This window comes from Limanda limanda, chromosome 8 (genome assembly GCF_963576545.1).
Source record: "Limanda limanda chromosome 8, fLimLim1.1, whole genome shotgun sequence".
Taxonomy (NCBI): Eukaryota; Metazoa; Chordata; class Actinopteri; order Pleuronectiformes; family Pleuronectidae; genus Limanda; species Limanda limanda.
The window spans coordinates 24,792,637-24,815,063 of NC_083643.1; the positions used below are offsets into that span (position 1 = coordinate 24,792,637).

Here is a 22,427-nt window from a genome sequence, read left to right on the forward strand (position 1 = left end):
GTTTGTGATCTCTGGGACAGGAGAAACACTACGACTACACAACAGAGGACATGGACTCACTTTAAAAAAGAGGACATTGTGAGAGTTCAACCTTTTGAGACACATAAGGCATTGAAATCAGCGAAGGTGATTTAGTCTGTGAGTCACAGATCGTAAGAGGTGATGCTGCAGTTAAGGCGTAGTTTGGAGAAGGAACCAATGATATCTCAGACAGAATTAGGTTACATCCATCACACCACCACAAACAAGGAATTTGGTTCATGCACCAAGAAAGGTGGTGAAGCGGGTCAGGTCAGGTCCCGAGGTTATTAGAACTCACTTCCTCAAAGACTGTCAGGACTCCGGCAGGGACTTTGGGAAATGTGTTAAATCTGTTTGCCGTTATTGTAACATGAAAAAATATATACAAATGTGCGTAGTGTGTATGCACAGATTGTTTACAATGTTATGTTTCAGTATGTTTACTTAATACAATAAGTCCAGGTAGGATAGTCATATTTTGTACAAGTCCATTTAGTTAAGAAGAGCAGTGATTTAGTGTTATACGAGTTAAAATACTCCACTAATTGGACAGAGGACCGGTGGCAGTTTTTTTCATGCTTTTTAGTTTTATTGTAAAAACACCGTCAGGTGCATGCAGCATCGCTAAAGAAACAACTGATAAGTAAAAGTAAAAAAAAAAGTATATGTATTAAGGTAACATTTGAAATACATATAGATTGGTTCACTTATACTGATGATCCTATTATGATGTATGGCTAGGACTCCATAAGTCTGGATGTAGAGCTTAACTATAAATACTATCAGCAAAATTAAAATAAAAACTGATAAAAATATGTAATAAAAAGACAAAGAATACAGCTCAATAAATCTTTGGGATCCTACACTATAATTGACAGGGTTGAAATAATTATACAGCGATACATCACTGCATTGCTCAATATAGTCAATCAGACTGTTACATGGGGAGCTGTGAACATTTCTTGTGGTTCAATGACACATATGCTGACTTGTGTGAAGAGGCCTTAAATGAAAGTCATCAAATGTTAAACGCTGTATTTTATTTCATGGATATTGCATTTATTGGTTGTAATGGGCAGATAAGCAAGAACAGGTTTCCCAGCAACTATGACCAGCTCCTTTACCAAAGTGAATTTATATTGACATGGAAAGCTCTCGTCCGCTCAGCTACACAGATATCTGCTGTTATTCTGCTCTGCAGGGACCAAACTGGACTTCACCTTTAAGGACACAGGCACACATATGCGAATGCATCCGTGGCAAACCTTCACATCATCTTCACCTGAAATCAGTGCAAGTGAGGGGTTGTATAAAACATTTGCTTCACGTGGAGTTCAACTTTGGTAAACTTTGACCTGCGATATTGGTTTTGCATTTGCATGCGTGTGACTGTGCCAACTTGAATCTGTGGTTCTTGAGCGGCTTCAGTTTCCTGTCCTGATGCTTTCGTGTTTGTATTGTGTTTTATACTGCAAAAAAGAAAAAATATAAACATCCCACTCTTCCTTCACAAGAGAACCCACAGCCACCCCACCTCCATAGTTTATGTATATCTTTATCCCTTAAATGGCTGGATAATACTCTCTTTAAAATGATGCATTTGTAAAACATTTGCATTTACTGCCCAAGCCCTCTTTATTTTTTACTGAGAACATTTAAATAACATAAGAACTAAATGTGGTACAGTGTTGCTGAACACAGAGGATGGTGGTGGGTTGGATGAAGGTTTGGACTCAGTCTCTCCTCTGTTATGTACACTGAAGTTTTGTAGACGTCAGGCCGGCGGATTAGAAGTTGATGGCTTTGCCGAAGGAAGCGGCCAAGTTCGCTTCTCTGAAGGCCTCCGACACCGTCTGCAGGAGGAAGGCCAGAGTGAGGAGGGGGAGAGGAGAGAGGGGTGAGGGGGAGGAGGCAGGAGACAGGAGACAGGAGAAGAGAGATTTTATTTCTGTCTGGTTGTTGTGATATATATAACTGTTATGGGTATATTTGTGATGCTTTGTTCTGTTCTTGACAATTTAGAACAGGCTATTATGTAGTTGAAAGCAAATTAAGTGTTTATCAATGCACATTTTATTTCCTGTAGTAACAGTTAATGAATCTCCATTTGACCAGTTACACTGGAGAAATACAGTAATTTTACAGTCACACTTCACCACTTGCTTACAACTATAGGATTCTGATGTTTTATAAGCTATTTATTAAATAATTATTATCTTATTATTTATAAGGTTGAACTATGCAGTGCAAATGACTCGGTTATTAATCAATGAGTCAGTGAAATACAAGATTATTTTTTCCCAAACAAAAGGGGTAAAAATCCTCCAACAAGTCAGCCTCCCACCTGTGAGGATCTGCTCCTTTTCTTGGTCTCATGAGATTAATAACTAAATATCTTTTAATGAGTTTTAAGTGAAGATATCCCCTTCAGCTTTAGGAAATGATGTGAGACACCTTTAACCATTATCTGATATTTTACCATCCAGTTGCATTAAAAAAATGCTAGTTTGTTTTAACATGTGTCTGGAAAGTTAGGATAAATCAAGTTGAGGTTAAAACTTTACATCACCAGTATGTTAAGTGCCTCAGATATAACATCTTACAACTTGATATCTCAACACAAATATTGAGCCTGACATGACAAAAACCTGTCCATTTTATTCATTTCCAGCAGCCAATGATATTCTGGTGAACCTCTGTGTGCTTGTGCCTGTGTGTGTGTGTGTGTGTGTGTGTGTGTGTGTTCGCGCATGTAACATACGGGATGGGCGTGGCAGACTCTGGCAACGTCCTCACAGGAAGCTCCGTACTCCATGGCCAAAGCCGCTTCATTGACAATCTCTCCGGCTCCCTGCAGGAAAACACACAAATATTCAACCTCTGCTTAACAAGCTAATCTTATCCCAGATGTTAATCCATCTATGAAAAGATCTATCAAAAATCTTCACAACATTTATGGGATTATTCGTTTGAAAATCGTCACTCAGTATTTAGATGAACATGATGGCACAGAAGCAACACTCCTGAGAGTGTGACACCACGGATCACAAGGCTTTATTACAGACACTGGAACATTTTATTGAGATTACAGGATAAGCATGAGGCTGGTATAAGTCGTACTTAGATCAAATCCAGTTTGTTTACGTTAACGACAAACTTGAATATTAGCCGGAAAGTCTGTATTCGACCAGTATTGATAGTTTGGATGTCTGTTTCCTTGGCCTCCTAAGGCCTCCATACTTTGACTCACACATAAAACAGCCCTCCTTCCACCTGGACGATATTAGTCTTAACAGTTGAGGCCTTGGCAAACAAGCAACTCTCATGTTCTGCCAGACAACATGACTATTTTGGCATTGGAGTCATGTGACTTTGAACTGAGTGATGTAGAAGCTGTTTGTGGTTCAACAAAAGGATCTTCCTCTTTAATAAAGCTACCAAAAACATGGAAACAAGGCCCAGGTTCAAAGTTTTGATGTGAACCATTTAGACAGGATGCAATATGTGTGTGTATACCATTAAGACCAGATGCAAGGTCTGCATGCTTCTACCTTAAGAGCCTGATGAGACGTGTGTGTGTCATTCATAATGTCATAATTTTTGAGACATGTGGCTGACGAAATACATTATGAGTTGTTGAGATACTTGCAGAGAAGACAAAAATCCATTTAGGGAAATGCAGTTTGTCTGATCGCTAGCTCTCTTAACCAGCAAAAGAGTTTATAAAGTAGCATTTCAGAGAAGGGCTGACAATTAAAGTAATATTGAAACAAGGTACAGCAGCGTTTCATTGATGAAAACAATGATGCAAATCTGTTGATCAAGGCTCAGTTGTTAAAAAACATGTTTAAGGTGGAAGAAGAGGGAGGGATCTCTGTGAGTTTGCCATGTTTATTGGTTATTTTAAAAATGTTCATGTAGTTTAGGGTGAAGGTAATTGTTTACAATGAAACCCAAATGTACAAGCTGCCAAATTTGTGTGTTTCACGTAACTATCTGCTTCAGAGGCAGAGAATCTAAGTTTTTGTGAACATTGGTACATTTGTCCACTCTTCAAAAAAACCCTCAGGTTGTGTTCAAACGACAATTAGTTTTAGAGTGCGTTTCTATTCAGCGCTTTAGGTCTTTAAGGGTTAACAAAGGCTGTTTTGCATTTAGGAAACCCAGCCCCAGTGTTTGCCATCATGCATACTGACTCACTGTACAGTCTTCATGCAAATACATGGATCCACTGATAGGACTGTGATATCCTCTTCATTTCTGCTGCTCCTGTTCCAGCTTTCTCATTACTTTACCTACTTTGCTCCTCTTAACGGATCAGGGGCCTCATTTATAACCGTTGCGTACGCACAAAATGGGCCTGAAACGTGCGTACGCCACTTCTCACGCCAACGTTGGGATTTATAAAAACAAACTTGACAGGAAAATGTGCGTATTTCTACGCAAACTTAGACCCACCCTTACAAGCGTTTTGGGGAGACGGGAAAACGGCGACACAGACGTGAGGTGGTGAACTGCAGCAGATTATTGATCCAATTCATAATTTACATTGAAACCAACAGTTTTTCTCGCGCGACGTATCTGCTCCACACGAGGCTTTTAATAAAAAAAATATAAAACAACTTTAAGCAAATAAGGTTCAGATTCGATTTAACGGCAGAGTTACGGTGCCGAGTCATTAATAGGTTTTAATAATATCTTCTAACACTGTGCGTGTATCATCAGATCACTGCAGTGAACGGGACCGAGCCAGAGAGCGCACAGTGCACCCAGTGCACAGAGCGCACTGGAGATCACTTATAAGAAATGAGGAAACTTTCCAAATTATATCCCAGAGGAGGTGAGGATCCACTGATGTGAGGGAATCGGTCCGATGCTCTAAATAAATAAATACTGCCGTGACACCGGAGCGGGGATCTGTCGATGTGTGCATGTGACTGGAGGAACGAGGAGGAAGCGAGGGTTCAGCGATCTCTGATCTCACACAGTGTGTTATCCACAGCAGCAGCGGCAGAGTATCAGTGTATTTTTTTTATTAGTGACATCACTGCTGTCCCATAAAGTCGCTCTTCACCTCCACCTCACTAACAGACACCTTGATGTCAGTGTCAGAAAGTTTCACTTCCTCTTCACATCGCTTGATGTGGTGACTCCGTCAGGACTCACGGTGGAAACCCATTGGTCAGCAGCATCATTTAATATTCACGCCGTGCTTTGCATTGACAATTTATGGTTGAAAGTGGGCGTGTGGAGGGCGGATTTGGAGGCAGATCCACGTACGAACGTTTCCAGGTGGACTGTGATTTTTAAAGCGAACATTGCGTTCAGGTGAGCTTGCGCACGGTTTTATAAATCGGAATTATCTTTTGCGTACGCCATTTCCGGATTTTGTACGTACGTACACTTTTAGTATGAAACCCACGCACTCTTTTATAAATGAGACCCCTGATCAACTTCAGACTGAACTCATCAGCAGCTTTCACCAATTTACCAGCCAACTAAAACAGCTGTCCACTCCCCCTGTGTTTTCTCTCTCATACAGGATAGGTCATGTGTCTGGTGTGGGATGCAGCTCTTACAGGTCCGACGATGTGCGCTCCCATCATCCTGTCCGTCTCCTTGTGGCTGAGGATCTTCACCAGGCCATCAGTGTCCCCGATGGTTTTGGCTCGACTGTTGGCTGCGAAGGGGAACTTGCCAACTCTGTATGGAATACCCTGAGGAGCAGAGGAGGAAGACTTGGTTCAATTTTATGCAATTTATATAGTGACAAATCATGATTATTATCCCGTGGCACTTTACAATTTACCTACAATATTTTAGAGAAACCCAACAGTTCCCACAATGTGCAACGGAGATAATAAAACACTGCTGGACATGCCGCTCAGACAACAACAGAAACTCGATATTGAGATGTACATATCTGGTCTGGGATGTGTCATTATACGTATTCATATAGGACCTGCCCCCCACTCACCCAATGTTGGCTGAGATTGGCTCCAGCTCCCCATGTGACACTCAAAGGATAAACTTCAAACATAATGGATTTAAACTGCTAAATTATTGAATTGAATTATCAGCTTAATCTGCAGCTACTTGCTCTATGGAGCTTTACAGTGATTTTCAGCTCATTTAAAATTTTCTATTTATTAATTTACTTCATTATATCACCATTTTACTGTCCAATTGTTTAAATCTCTGCTCCAAAAAAAAAATCAGTTACTGCAGTTTTAAATTAAACAATCAATCGACATTAAAAGTTTAGTTTGATCAAACATTCTGAAAATGCCTCTAGTAATCTTAATTTATTTTGTAATTGTTTTATAATTCCTTATCTACATTAATTAGTATCACCCTCTTAATAATCATCACCCCCTTACGCTCACCTCCTCTTTGAGCTGCTCCTCCGTCTTGCCCACCCAGGCCACCTCAGGGTGTGTGTAGATCACAGAGGGGACACAGTTGTAGTCGATGTGCACTGCGCCGCCGGCGATGCCCTCAACACAGATGACGCCCTCGTCTTCAGCCTTGTGGGCCAACATTGGCCCGGCGATCACATCACCAATTGCATAAATACTGAGGGGAGAAAACAGTCACAGATGTTTTATTTTAAAAACTTTACATCCAATATGTAGCAGCTTCTAATCAAAGCATTATAAATGTATCAGGTATCTAATAATAATGAATGATAAGAGTTATTAATAAAATCCTAATGTTATTTTATTGGTTGAAGAACAGCTTTTTAAATAATTTATGTAATAAGATTTAAATGATTTTTTGCTTATCCATGTTCAGCTTGATATTAAGACTTTGCTACTTTTTTTGTGAAATTTTTACAATTTTTTAGATGGTTTGGATACTATGTGAGACACAAGGAGAGACACAGTGACACCAAATTTGAGGGATTCTTATCTTAAATGTTAAAGAAAACTAATTTTGGATTAAGTAAACTGTAACATTCTAAATGGCTTGTAAGACCAGTTTCTCCACCTGTATCAGAAGGACGATAACTTTCAGATCATCACTAAGCTGTATAAATAATATTTGGTTTGAGATATGCCAACGGGTCGGGCCGCCTCCCAGAGACCTATATTTGTTTACATGAGTCAGCCTAAGCTGGGAGATACCTGGGTACTTTGGTCTGGAAGCGGTTGTTGACGGGGATGCGCCCCCTGTTGTCCACCTCGAGGCCAACAGAATCCAGACCGAGGTTCAGTGTGAAAGGTCGTCTTCCGACGCAGACCAGCAGCACGTCACATGTCAGCGTCTCATTCTTCCCCCCGGCTGCCGCCTCCACTCTGCAACATCGAATACAACAAGTTCTGTTACAAACTGGTGCCGCACTCTGGTCATTATTAACCACTTTCCTTAGTGTCAATATTTCAAAAGTCAAGAGCTTCAGAAGTGTTTTACTGACGCCACATCGATCTTCCCATCGGGCCTTTTGGTGGCTCCCATGACTTTGGTGCCGAGCTTGAACTTGAGGCCCTGCTTCTGTAGAATACGCTGGAAGTTCTTGGAGATCTCCATGTCAATGCCCATGCCGCCGACATGTCCAAGGAACTCTACCGCTGTGACCTTCGAGCCCAGACGCTGCCACACTGAACCCTAAAGTACAGGAGGTCAAACATTTATGTGACTTAGAGGACAGATTCAAGTGCTCCAAACTAAAGAGGACATTAGATGTTGGTGCTATGAGGATCACTTCAGTTACAATTATTTTTTATTCTAGATCAGACAGTCAATATCTAACACATAAATGTGTTTCTTGGTGAATGAGCCTAAGGTGAGACTGACCAGCTCCACTCCAATGACTCCAGCTCCAATCACAATCAGCTCCTCGGGCACTTTCTTCAGGGACAAAGCTCCTGTTGATGACACAACGACCTCCTCATCAATCTGAAGAAACAAACAAAAAAACACAAGACTTAATATGTTTTAACAGCCTTCAACATATTTTTTCCCCCATATACATTTTAACTGAATATTACGCAGTCAGTTAGAACTGGCATCTGCTGATGATTTAACGCATTGAGCCAGAATATGACATACGTGTATGCGTGTCTTAGAACCAGAGAGACGTGCAAATCATTCACAATGTCAGTGTTTTCAAGACAAGCAAAGGATGAAATATATTGTGATATGCTGAAATACTTGCAGTAGAGGGGAAATGCATAATGTGAAATGTTTGTTTGTTAACCATCTTAGCCTGGAGAAAGAAAATGTAAACATTGGCAATTATGTCAGCTCTTCAGAAAACCCTCAGGTGGTGGGGGGGTTGATTTATAACAACACTTCGGTTTTAGAGTGTGTTTTTGTTCGAGGTCTTAATGGGTTAATGAGGCAAGACATCTTATTTTTTATATATGAACCATGAGTCGCCAGGAGTGACATATAGAGAATTATTGTTTAGCAGCAAATCTTTGACAAGCAAACATTTTTTTCTAAATTAACAGAAGAATAACTTTTTTCATGATAAACTCATGGTGAAGAACCGAAGCGAGTCTCACAGCATCCTCATTACAATACAACCAAATGTATTTAAACTTACTTGCTTGTTATATTTTGTTACATCATTAAGTGGATCAAGGTTTTGAAAATGTTTGGTTTCCATATTTTTGCTTGTAAAGATTTCAGCGGGAGGGAAACTCAGCTGTACCTGGATCCCAGGGAAGGGCGTGACCTCTGAGCCAGTGGCGATGAGGATGTTCTTGGTGTTGATGACTTGCTCGCTGCCGTCTTCTGCTGTGGCCGTCACCTGGTTCTTACCCGTCACCCTCCCATAACCATTTACATGGGTCACCTGAGGGAAGAAGGGGGCAACATCATACTGTCAACACTGTGGATGCGTGAATAAGATGCAAAACAAGAACTGTTAACACGGAGAGAAGTCTGACTTTGTTCTGTTTGAAAAGATGTGCGATTCCACCGGTCAGGGCTTTGACCGCCCCGCTCTTCTGAGCCATCATCTTCTCCAGGTTCAATGAGAGGCCTGTAACTGATACAAACACAGACCACCAACAATTAGTCTTCTTATCGATAAGTCGATAAATAGGAAAATCTGAGTTTCTGTTTTCATCTGAACTAATCCACTTAGCTGCACTAAATATCCACAGATTTCTTACTTTCGATGCCTCTGCTTTCAAAGTCCTTGCCATGAGCCAAGTGGTACAGGTGTGAGTTGTTAAGCAGAGCCTGCAGACACATAAAACATAATTCTCAAGATTTTTCATTAATATGTGGTAATTTTTAAGTAGTTTATGTTCAGCTTTTCCAGAAATGGTGCTGGATACCAGCAGGAAAGAATTACATTTCTGACATAAGGACAGATACATACTGCATCCAACTAAATAACTGAGAACAGAGTGGGAATAACAGAAGATGCCGATATATGGGATGGGATTGAAATAATCAAATTATCACAGTTTGTTCACCGCAGTCTCTTCAACTGCTCCAACTACAAACACATTTCACAATATCAATCAGCAAGAGAAGCAGTCTATTACCTTTGAGGGGATGCAGCCGACATTCAGACAGGTCCCACCCAGCGTGGGATTCTTCTCCACACACACTGTCTGTTGAAGAAAACAAATGTTAGAGGCAACATCTGCATTAATGTTTCTACACTACAAAGAAAACATGCATTAGTGACTATAAACTGTCAGCTCCTTGACCTGCATTCAGTTAGTGTGATTCTACAATATAACAATAAAAATCACATTAAATGAAATTGATATGTTGCATTTCTATAAGTTAATACTCATGGGGAGGAGTCTTACTTTGAAGCCGAGCTGGGCAGCTTTGATGGCAGCAACGTAGCCGCCTGGACCGGAGCCTACCACTGTGACATCTGCATCAACTATAGAGAGGAAACACAGAAACTTTATCATGCCTTTGAGTAAAATAGGAATTTGCCTTATTGTTGAAAGGTTCTATACACATAAACTTGCTGTACATCCTGGAAGTTAAAGCGCTGACACTACACTGAGGTCCCCAGGTTGTGTCTGACTCGGCCTTTGTCTTATTCTTTAATATTCTGTCATCTCTCTACTGCTGATTATCAATAATGGAATAAACTGCCCACAAAGTATTTAAAAGATAAATAAATGATTAAAGTGTGGTGAAACAAATTCGCCTTCATTGTGTTATACACATTTTCATATTTATATTCCAAATCTCTATCATGTTTTTTTTTCTGTGAGGTTTGTTTCATGTCAAATTCTGCATTTATGAGATTTGAAAAATAGCTAAATCCACGCCCTCATATTCACCATTAAGGAAACCTGATCCATTCTGTTTGTGGTATCGCAAGTTTCAGTGACATAAACATCAGCAATGAGTTTAAAGATCAACTTTCACAGTTGTGTCATTGTTATAACAAGATGGAGGATGTACGTGTGACATAAAACACTGACATACTCGTAGAATAGCAATTTTAAGTTGCCTTATATTTCATTACTATTTTAATTGATTGAATTAAAATCCTTTTGATTTTTGGCCACAACTATTATTAAGTCTCATAGCTTTGTTTCTCCATATGACGGTGGCAGACCTGACAATAATTTGTACCCAAGAGAAAACATTCTTAATATAACAAAAGTAATGACTCAAACAAGTTTTCTCAAAACATGTCAGGGTTTTTGCAGGAGCCACTACACTATAAAACCTTTTTAATTATATATTTGAATGAACTTTAACCAGGTAAGACAATATCGATCATGATAACCATGATATTTTAGTACTTACAAACTGCACATCAAAGTAATTCTTAGTGGTAGAGTTAATTTAATCAATGCAACCTGGTCCCTGAAGAAGGAAGAAAATTTATGTTTTTTTGACCGAAAGTCATGTTTACTATATTTAAAGCTTTTGACGTGTGTCTATTTTGAGGAAACTAGATTCTCTGCTCTTTGAGACCTTTTAGAGACAGATACACAGGTGTGTGTTCCATCGATCTGATGTAATAAGTAGGTCCAGTGTCAGTAAAAGGGCAAACAACTATCAAACATGGGGCTAAAGTTCATAAGAGTACAAGCCATTAATGAAGTCATAATTTCTTACTTGCTGCTTTGTCAGCATAGGTTCTGACAGATAGAGCTGTAGCTCCATTTAGTTTGCAGGGAAGTTGGTGGCTCCGCTGTGAATAGGAAAAAAAAAAAAACTGTGAGAAAAACAGTGTCACAACCCAACATTTAAACACCTTATAAGTATACTACAGCATCTGAAAATGCTTTCCTGTAACCTGATTTCACTTCAGAGTAAACGTAAAACTAAATTACAACATTTGTTCTATTGAATGTTTAGAACAATATAACAGCAATGCAGTTTATTATAGAGAATGAAAGCAGCCAAGGTAGAAGTAATTAAACCAGTTCAACTTCTGGGAGAAGAACATTCCTTTATTTGTCATCTTTTTCTTCTCAGGCACAAGTATCTACTTACACTATTTTCCAGAATATCCCTGTCATGACGTTAGCCTGATTGTTTTGTGCATTTCCTTCAGCAAAATGTCTACGATTAGTTGCTCAACTAGAGTGTTTAAGTCACTGTGGAAGATTTTGGAAATGAAAAAAAGTTCCTCGTAAACAGTTAGCATCGCAACGATGAGGTTATAATAAGGTAGTGAAAAAAGGGGCTCATATTATCGGACAACCAAACTTTACACATGCCACTGATATTTAATACTTTTACAGGACATGTACGAAGAAGCAACTAAGCATCAACTTTTGGAGAAAGCGGGTTCGAGTCTCCTTTTTTTCAATAAGCACTAAACTATTTGCTTACAGCTCTAGTAGGTGGGGGCTTATCGTCACTTTAGACTTGTTGCGCAGTTAGCAAGAAGAGAACGAGTGGCTGTGATGGTGGATACGACTTGTCAAACGAATAGTTACAAAACAAATGATTATTTCGTACAGTTGTGAGGCTTCTGCGTCAGGAGTTAGGTAACCGCTGCTAACTAGCTTAGCGTGCTAATGTGACATGTAGGGACATAAATCAAAACATCGGTTTGCTACATCTACTTGTCAGTAGCGTTACTGTAGAACTATGTGCAATTGCCAGCACACAAACATACTTATCTCAATGTGTTTATCATGTGTTTGCAGTATGAACCATCTAACTTGACCTCCTTCTTTCCGTGTTTTTCACGACAAAAAGGCATGATTATTTCTAATTAAGGACATTTTCGCTCGTATCATTCACGCCGAACTGTAGAAGAAACATTTATAAAATTGGCCGTCATAACAGTTTCCTATTCAGTGACATATTTCTTCAACATAACCCAAACTACTGTGAATTGCAGCTTCGCCTAGTGGAGTCTGGTGTTGCGTCCTCTCCGTATGACTTCACCGGACCACAGCTAGCTAGCTGGCCCACTGGCTAGGCCCGGGCGGAAGATGAGAGAACACCAGTATTCCCGTAAACATGCAGCCAGTGAGACCAGTCTGTCCAACCCGGACAACATACGCTGGTTAGTGGGTAAGCAATGTCCGCACTCACCGTGGCCAGAGAGCGGTACAACTGAGTCCAGCTCTGCATGTTGTTAGTGTTGCTGCCCCGATCAGTCACCTACAGCAGGCCGAGTGTGAAGGACTCCTCACACTGCGCAGGCGCACTACCACTGCACTACGTCATTTGGAGTGTCGCTTCCAAATGACGTTGGGTTACAGCGAGCAGATGGGTCCAAATCTTGATATAGTCTATGGTCCAAAACAAACAATTTAAAAAAGAAGAACAAAGAAATCACCAGTAATATATTCATCTTGCAGTACAGTCTCTTGTCAAGTCATATTCATTTATATAAAAAGTTTAAAAAAAACAGGAGTTGAGCCAATGTGCTCAAAGGCAAAGGAACAGGTGTAAGGATAAATAAGTTAAAACTGTGTACATTACATATTTACATTGCAACATTAAGGTAGTATTTTAACAAGAAAAATTTACATTTGCAATATTAAAAGAATACATTTTAAGCTATGTGTCATGGTTTATACCAGATCAGCCTGTCACTTGTGTTTAATGTTATACATAGCTCAAATAACAAAATACTCAATACTTTGGCTCATCAGCACAACATTATCATATTATATTATATTATAAGTATCAGGACTTTGAAAAGATTGTGCAAAAACTGATTCTATTCAGAAAAAAGACATACAGATTTGGAGGAACATGTCTCTTTTTGGACAATGTATGGTAGTGGTAGACTGTGAGGTTATCAGTATATCAAGAAACAATTAGACTGGTAATCAACATTTTGATCCAGAAGGCAGAGGGAGTGAAACCTCAGTATGAATGGGTTCTCCTACAAGCTTGTTTAAACAAAAAAAAACAAGATTCTTTATTCCTGTTAAATTACGACTTTATTCTTGTAATATTATGACTTTCTTCTTGTTGATACAAAAGATAAAACCAAAGGCTCTCCAAGTCTCCATCGTACACTGAACATGAGAAAAAGGTGGACAGCTTTAAATCTTAATCTTGCCTCTATACTGAGAAAAAGATTGTTTTTAATGTTTTTATTTATTGGTGATATTTGCACTTTCATTTGCATTCAGTTTTTAAACACGTCAGAACAGAAAAAAGGCAATGCATGTGACAAATGATTGTGTTGAATGTCAGTGTCTGATGCAGTTGTGTGATACTCATTGCAGTTTACACACTGGTTGTAAGCTCCCCTAGAGGGCGTCTTCAGCTTTCAAAGTTGTTCTCTTCAAAAGCATCACATAACAAAACCTTACTTTGCAGTAAATCTCAATACACTATGTAATATTAGATATTATATGATAAGGTAGATGAAGGTAAAACACTAAAACAGAAATAAGAACAGTAACCAGGAGATAACCATGTGCACATGGTTGTAATTACAATTGCATCACTAAAACACTTCACAGTTCTATTAAATTTTAGTGCGGATCAAGGGGTGGATTCTGGACTTCTTTATCACTTTCTTAAACATTGCAAGATAGGGTGTTTTTCAACATTTTCACTGATTCCACAGGGAATAACACATGGTTGTAGATGAAAATAATCAGGCTCATTTAAGAGGTTGATCATTCTGCAATTTTCTGAAGTTGTGGAATTAAATTCTGGCCAGTACATGGTGCATGAATTGGTTGTGGACTACAACACCATCATTCAGACAGAAAAACAAATGAAGAAAGTTTACCAGTTAAGGAGCAGCCAGCAAAGGAGAAGAGAAGAGCAGCATTGTGAATGTCATAGAAGGAAATCAGTCTCTCCTCATTATCCATAAACACGCCCACCTTCTCAGGCTTCGACTTCAGAGAGAGAGGGACTTCTGCTTCACCACCGGCAAAATAGCTATCTTGCCTCTCTTAACATACAGACCAGTAGCCATCAGTGGGGCTGAGGGTGATCAGTCCCCTGATGTCAGACCTCCTGGCCACTCCCAAAGACAACCTATAGACCACCTTCTAATGGGAACCTCAAAATATGATCTTCCAAATAAAAAATTCCAAATAAGAAATTCTATGAATAGACTATTCTAGACACAGGCGGGTTGAGTAATATAGGTTGTACTATAGCAGGATCAAGTGTCACATCCACTGTGTGCCGCCGGACTCTCTCCAGCTCAGTCTCAAGAAGCTTCATTATCTTCTCAGTGAGCGTCTCCTCCAGCCGATTCACTGCTCTCCTTACAATCCCCACATATGATGGAGGATGGACACTGACTCCTGTCCAGTCCTTGGTGGGTGGACCAGTGTTAAGGGATGAGAAGCTTTGGAGGAGGTGGAGGTGGTCTTCAGACTGTGCGAGCTGCTCCACCTCAGCGCTTCTCTTCTTCAACTCTCCGATTTCTTGTTCCAGATCATTGATGAAGCCTTCAGCCTGTTTCTCCTTCATTCTCTGCTCCTCCTTGATCGTCTCGACGAGCTCAGTCTGGCCTCTCTCTACAGACTTCCTCAGAGCCGTGAAGACCTGAACACCTTCTTCTATTTCTCTGTCTGCACTTGTCTTACAGAGCTCCACTGAACGTTTGATCTCCATAATCTTCTGTCGTCTCTTTTGGGTCATTTGCTGAAGTTCAGCCTCTCTCATGCTCAGCTCAGCCTTCTTCTCTTCATATTCATCTTTCAGAGGAACAACATCATGTGTCTTGTGGTCTGAAATGGTGCAGAGCAGGCAGACACACACCTGGTGGGTCTTACAGAACAGCTCCAGCAGTTTATCATGCTTCGTACACATCCTGCCTTCCAGGTTCTCCACAGGGCCGATCAGCTGATGCTTTTTCAGGCCTGACACTGTCAGGTGCGGCTCCAGGTGAGTGTCGCAGTAGGAGGCCAGACACACCAGGCAGGACTTCAGGGCTTTCACTTTGGTTCCTGTGCAGGCGTCACAGGGAACCTCTCCTGGTTTGGCAGCTTGTTGCTCTGAGCTTTTCTGTTGAGACGACCGTCTGAACTGAGCAGTCATCTCAGAGATGAAGGTGTTGACCCGCAGCTCAGGTCTCTTGTAGAAACGCTCTTTACAGTTGGGACAATGACACAGGACGTTAATATCCCAGTGTCCAGTGATGCATTTGCTACAGAAGTTGTGTCCACATGGTAAAGTGGCTGGATCAGTGAACACATCCAGACATATGGAGCACAGGAACTGATCCTCAGTCAGCAGACAGCTGGCAGCAGACATGTCTACACATGGAGGAGAAAAATACAAAAATGAGCATTGTACAGTGTATTTGCCAATCTTTTGATGATCTGTGTTATTACATCAAACTGTGATTAGTATTATAATATTAGGAATATTAGGAGGAATTCTGTTGTTCACCCAACTGAGGACCACATTTACTGAGAACATATACCAACATGCAGGGACATGCAATTTAATTTATGGCATAATCTGTATATTCCTGTGACTAATTTACGAACACAGCAGCTGATTACACAGTCAGGACTTAGACTATTTACTTGGGCTGCCCCCAAATGGTCAACCAGCAAACATTGGTCAATAGCAAGAGTCTTAATTAATGAAGTTTTGATTGATAATTTGGTAGCAGTAAAAAAAAAGGAAAACACCATGTGACACTCAGTTCCACAGTCAGTCACAGACAGACAGGATTTACAGGTAGTCCCTGTGAGTATTAGATATAGTGAATGTGAAATATTTTTTTACATCCCTAACACATTAATGTATATGCCAATTTATATTATGTAGATTGTATACTACATATTATATCTGTGGAGGAGAATAGTGCCTCTCATTCCATACTCCCTTCTCTTTCTAAGCAGTACCAAAGGTCAGGTTATAGATAACGGACCAGTACAGAACATTGTGGTGTCTACGTTGAGGGACTTTCATATCTAACTCAGATGCTCCTGATAGAGAGGCACCAACTTCAACTCTCACCAACTTTAACTCTTTTGTGTATTTCACCAGTAGCAAGACGTAAGGACACAATGTGATTTAGGAATGCAAACCTTAGGCTTAACTATCCAATAGGATGCAACACCTACAGTTAGGTCCATAAATATTTGGACATTGACACAATTTTCATCATTTTGGCTCTGTACACCACCACAATGGATTTTTGAATGAAACAATCAATATGTGCTTTAAGTGCAGACTTTCAGCTTTAATTTGAGGGTGTTTACATCCAAATCAGGTGAACGGTGTAGGAATTAAACACATTTTATATGTGGCACACACCTTTTTAAGGGACCAAAAGTAATTGGACAATTGGCTGCTCAGCTTTTCCATGGCCAGGTGTGTGCTATACCCTTGTTATTTCATTGACAAGGAGCAGATAAAAGGTGTAGAGTTCATTTCAAGTTTGGTATTTGTGTTTGGAATCTGTTGCTGTCAACTCTCAATATGAAGTCCAAAGAGCTGTCACTATCAGTGAAGCAAGCCATCATTAGGATGAAAAATCAAAACAAACCTATCAGAGAGATAGAAAAAACATTAGGTGTGGCCAAATCAACAGTTTGGTACATTCTTAAAAAGAAAGAATGCACTGGTGAGCTAAGCAACACCAAAAGACCCGGAAGACCTCGGACAACAACTGTGGTGGATGACAGAAGAATTATTTCCCTGGTGAAGAAAAACCCCTTCACAACAGTTGGCCACATCAAGAACACTCTCCAGGAGGTAGGCGTATCTGTGTCAAAGTCAACAATCAAGAGAAGACTTCACCAGAGTAAATATAGAGGGTTCACCACAAGATGTAAACCATTGGTGAGCCTCAAAAACAGGAAGACCAGATTAGAGTTTGCCAAAAATCATTTAAAAGAGCCTGTACAGTTCTGGAACAACATCCTATGGACAGATGAGACAAAGATCCACTTGTACCAGAATGATGGGAAGAAAAGAGTATGAAGAAGGGAAGGAACGGCTCATGATCCAAAGCATACCACCTCATCAGTGAAGCATGGTGGAGGTAGTGTTATGGCGTGGGCATGTATGGCTGCCAATAGAACTGGTTCCCTTGTATTTATTGATGATGTGACTGCTGACAAAAGCAGTAGGATGAATTCTGAAGTGTTTCAGGCAATATTATCTGCTCATATTCAGCCAAATGCTTCAGAACTCATTGGACGGCGCTTCACAGTGCAGATGGACAATGACCCAAAGCATACTGCGAAAGCAACCAAAGAGTTTTTTTAAGCAGAGAAGTGGAATGTTCTGCAATGGCCAAGTCATCACCTCACCTGAATCCAATTGCGCATGCATTTCACTTGCTGAAGACAAAACTGAAGGGAAAATGCCCCAAGAACAAGCAGGAACTGAAGACAGTTGCAGTAGAGGCCTGTCAGAGCATCACCAGGGACCAAACCCAGCGTCTGGTGATGTCTATGGGTTCCAGACTTCAGGCTGTCATTGACTGCAAAGGGTTTGCAACCAAGTATTACAAGTGACAATTACATTTATGATTATGTTAGTTTGTCCAATTACTTTTGGTCCCTTAAAAAGGTGGGAGCCACATATAAAATGTGTTGTAATTCCTACACTGCTCACCTGATTTGGATGTAAATACCCTCAAATTAAAGCTGAAAGTCTGCACTTAACGCACGTGATTGTTTCATTTCAAATCCATTGTGGCGGTCTACAGAGCCAAAATGATGAAGATTGTGTCAATGTCCAAATATTTATGGACCTAACTGTACATGTAACATAGAGAGTGACAGCAGTTGGAATGGGTGACACAAGTAGAGGGATATATACTGAGATGCTGTGGGAGACATCCTCAGACTTGGGGGTGACACTTGCTCATGTTACTCTGTTATAGAGTTTGTTTCACCATCTGGTCTCCTTGATGCATCAAGTCTACATTTCAAAGCTAGGGCTCGAATTGGGACAGTCCAGTGGTGCCCATGTGACTCAGTCAGTCTTCCAATGCAGCCTGAATTGGGACACAGCTAATGTTATACGTTCTTTGCCAGTCCTTAAAATCAAACAATTTTCAGATGCGCTTCCTTAAGTGTTTTTGTAATTAAATAAATATCATAAATCTACAACAACTAGTTGTCAAATGGCTTGAACTAGTAACTGCTAACTTTAACTCAATGGGAGTCCTAAAATTAAAACATAATCTCAAGCATAAATCGAGTTATGAATGAAAATCTTGAATTGAGTCCAAATCAACAAACTGAAAGGGCAGAGGTTCAGATTCTCGAGATTGGAAGACAGGTATTGGTTCAATCAGAGTAACACACTGCCTACCAGATTTTTAGGCATTTTATTGAAAATGTGTCACATGTCAATTTTAAAAGTATATTCTCTTCCCAGATTTACTAAAATAGTATAATATAGACTACTGTTTGTATAAAATCACAGGGATATCATGATACAGTCGAGCTTCAAATAAAATATCATCAGATTCATTTCACTAGTTAAATCGTTTTGTTAAGTCATGCTTTTCTTGTGTGTATGTGTATGTGTGTGTGTGTTTGTAATGGAGGTATAACAAGACTACATTGCAAATTTCAGCGGCTTTAGGAAAGGTAGTGAAGAGGGATGAAGTCCACATAGTGAAATTTGTAGTGGCTGAATGGGTGAAACGCAGAACTGTGACCCAGTGGACTGTGGTTTGTCTGCTGTTAAATAGACGATATATTCTTTGACATAGAAAACATAATTTTTTTCTCCTTTTTATGTGCTTACAATGGGACTATATAAATTAAGCTGAAACACTCTGAAAGTGTTTGCCTTTGATTAAAAAAAAGCAGTAATCTGATTTATTTAGCATTACAGTGATACAATCCCATTATTGTTAAAAATATCATTTAAATCTGCAAATTCATGAAAGGAATCAGTTTCAAAAGACTTTGAACCCCAGACAGACACTAAAATCTCCCTCCATTTATGTTACATCAGGAATTCAGCTTGGACACATATAAGGAAGAGAAGGAAGAGAGCAGAGAACCAAGGAGATGAAAGGTGCATTAAAAACGGTGTCATTTTCTCCACAATAACTTCAACCACAGATTGAGTTAAGTAGTCCTGGTTAAGTCATGTCCTTTTACAATAAATGTCATCAGCAGTACTCACCGTGTTGTTGAGTAAAACTTGGTGGTTGAGCTCTTTGAATTTTCTTCAGAGAGATTTAGGGAGCTCTGCTGCCGCTCAGACAAACCTTCACTGAACTACGGTTCTCTCCAGTTGCTCTTCCTCTCAGTTTGGGTGTGTGGGTGAGGTTTTATTGCGTCTTCACCTTTGAAACAAGGCTGACTATTTTCTTTTTGCTGGACCTTGCTTCAGTAATAGTTGTTACTGTGACTTTAGTCAGAGTGCACACTGCCCCCCTGGTTTTCATGTAGCAGTATTTTGGGTTGTAAAAGCGGCAAAGTTTACATGTAAATTTAGAGGCTAAAATCCAAGCATGCAGCCCCATGCAGGGCTTTAGTTCCCATGCAGATTTTGATCACCTTAAGTGTAGATAATTAGAGATGTGAGGTATTTAGAGTTGACTTCACTGCTGAACTCATGGCATTTTTGTTAGTGTCAGAGCTTGTCCCCATCATAGACTGTATATATAGGTCCCCATATGGCCTCATGCTGCAGCTTGTAATGAGTGCCACTAGAGTGCGCCATTAATTCACTTTAAACACTGGTTCAGTTTCCATATCGCCTGCTCTAACACAACTGTACAAAACAAAAGCATCACATTACATGAAACTACTTTACTATACAGTATTTGGTATCAGATGACATAAGACATCACTCACTCAGTTTTCTATTTCCCTGTTTTTTTCCCTCCTAAACCCACACGTTATGCAGATATTTGACTCTGTCTCTGAGCAGATGATGTATGAAGCGTTGACCACCTGCTGCAGGTTTTGGTTTCGCGTTAATAAGCTGTTATGTGTCTGAGTCACTGTCAGCCTGACACGAGCTGATGATTGATGTCACGAGCAGGACGGCACGCAGCAGGAAGCAAAGAGACAACTACAGAATTGGAAAGGTGGAATAACTAAATGTGTGTAATGTCCATGTTCTCTTTTCTTGTCTCAATGTGTCCTCTGGGACAAACTTAACAAGAAGATCCAGTTCCACTGCTGCTACGGAGGGAGGGGAAATGTCCTAAACATCCCAGGTCCAATCTGAAACAGATATTTTGTCAGAGGATTATATGTGTGTCAACATCCAACCACCTGCACTTCTCTCTGTGTTGAACAGTTTGAGCACTTCAGCTCCCCTCAGCTATACAGGGCTTCATAGTGACCTTATTGTTTATATGTCCTGTCCACACCTTTACTGTTCTGGTTCACGCTCACCACTCTCATTGCGTTGTTTCTGATTGCAGCAGAAAACTAGGCATCTTTAAAAAGCCAATTTTCACTATTTGCTCTGCAGCAAACAACAGACACATTCAAGAGAACAGCTGGTGAGAACAATTCGTGTAGCAGCTGAAAAGCTGGATATTTAGCTCAGGTGGTGGTTGAATTTATTGATAATAGCAACATCAATACATTCTGATCACCAATGCTTGTATAACTTCTTGTAATCTGTTAATCTGTTAGCCATTTTATTATTATGTTACATTACATCTTAAGCTTTTATTTGAGAGTTAACATTGGAGACATGAAAGGGGAGAGGAAGACCAGGGATGACACAGTCATAGCTAAATCAGTTATCATCTTTATCACCAGAGCACCCACAGTTAAGATTTATAATAGTTGTACTCAAAATAAAATATATCCAATTAAACTCTTCTCAAAATATTATAAATATAATATTACCATTAATACATTGTTTGTTTTAAATTAAATTATCTATTTTCTTAACATAAAACTTGTTTTTTGTTTGACTCAATTCACATAATATCACACATTTTTAAAAGAGACAAATACGGCTATTCTGGTTGTAAAGCAACATTTGTGTTTATTTTACATTTTAAAAAACGACAACAATTTATTAACAATTGCATTTATTTGCCTTGACCTTTGATAAAACCTGAGTACCTGTATTAGCCATTTGACCTTTTTTCATGTTTGTACCTGGGTAACTTCAGCAGGATCCCACAAGAGTGTTTCCATAATAAGTTTATTTTGCGAAACACAACTTGTCCCTTTGAGACCTGCTGACAGTCAATTCAATTAAAACATGATGCCAACATCCCGGCAAACACTCCCTTCTACTCCCAGAGAAATGGTGGCTTTCAAAGTCAATTGTGTCCAATGTGAAGAGCTGGCCTTCATGTCCCCGTCTGGAGCCTTTTCACGTGCTAAAATAAGAGTTTCCCCCTCTTTCCCCAAGTCGACATGAGCAAAGTGAGCACTGTGAAAGGCTTAGAGAGAGCTTCCATTTGATGACTAGCAGCCTCAGGTCTTGTGTCTGTGTGACACCATGGGCCACGACAAAAGCTCGTCCTTTCTGCTTCTGCAGAATAACACTGAAAGAGAAGAAAAGAGGTGGTGTATGATGGGGAGGAGGGAGAATTTAGAGCGAAAAAAGAGGGGGTCTGGCTTTTGAAACGGGCTCTGCGCAGATGTACGGGGCAGGAGGATTAGGCCGTGGGTGTTGGTGAAGTTCACCAAGCTTGGCTCTCCCTCCACTGTGGCCCTTTGTGGCTCCCAACAGCCTCAGGGTTGTAAGTGGCTGGCCGGTGTGCCAACCAAGCTCAGTGAAAATGACAATGGTGAAGCGACCCCAACACCCCCCCGCCCCAACACAATCCCACTGGCCTGTGACTCAAAGCTCACCCTCCATACACATTGCACACACAGACAGTGTGATCAGGGAGCTGATGTCACCCCATCTGACGTGTGTGTGTGTGTGTGTTTTGACAAATCCATAACATTAGCAAAATAACCTGTTCCCACACCAACAATTTCAGCTTCACACACAGGATATATGAAAATATGTGAAAAGAAGGAGGGCGCTCAGAGAGCACATTCCTCCACCAAGGCTAATGCCCTATGACACCATGTTAAGCAGTGTTTCCATTC

At 40.2% G+C, this 22,427-nt stretch overlaps 1 protein-coding gene and 1 pseudogene across 1 annotated transcript; both read right to left on the reverse strand.

Moving 5' to 3' along the window:
- Positions 1-1,044: 1,044 nt before the first annotated feature.
- dldh (dihydrolipoamide dehydrogenase) lies at positions 1,045-12,633 on the reverse strand. Its single transcript, XM_061076209.1, has 14 exons — positions 12,520-12,633; positions 11,083-11,158; positions 9,801-9,880; positions 9,528-9,596; positions 9,147-9,216; positions 8,919-9,019; positions 8,681-8,824; positions 7,819-7,920; positions 7,439-7,629; positions 7,149-7,319; positions 6,408-6,597; positions 5,601-5,738; positions 2,783-2,872; positions 1,045-1,874 (listed from the first exon to the last, which is right to left on the reverse strand). Exons 1-14 carry the CDS (start codon positions 12,556-12,558, stop codon positions 1,809-1,811), a joined length of 1,527 nt encoding a protein of 508 aa, XP_060932192.1. The 5' UTR covers positions 12,559-12,633; the 3' UTR covers positions 1,045-1,808.
- Positions 12,634-14,098: 1,465 nt separating this feature from the next.
- On the reverse strand, positions 14,099-15,669 carry LOC133009737 (E3 ubiquitin/ISG15 ligase TRIM25-like; annotated as a pseudogene).
- Positions 15,670-22,427: the final 6,758 nt, after the last annotated feature.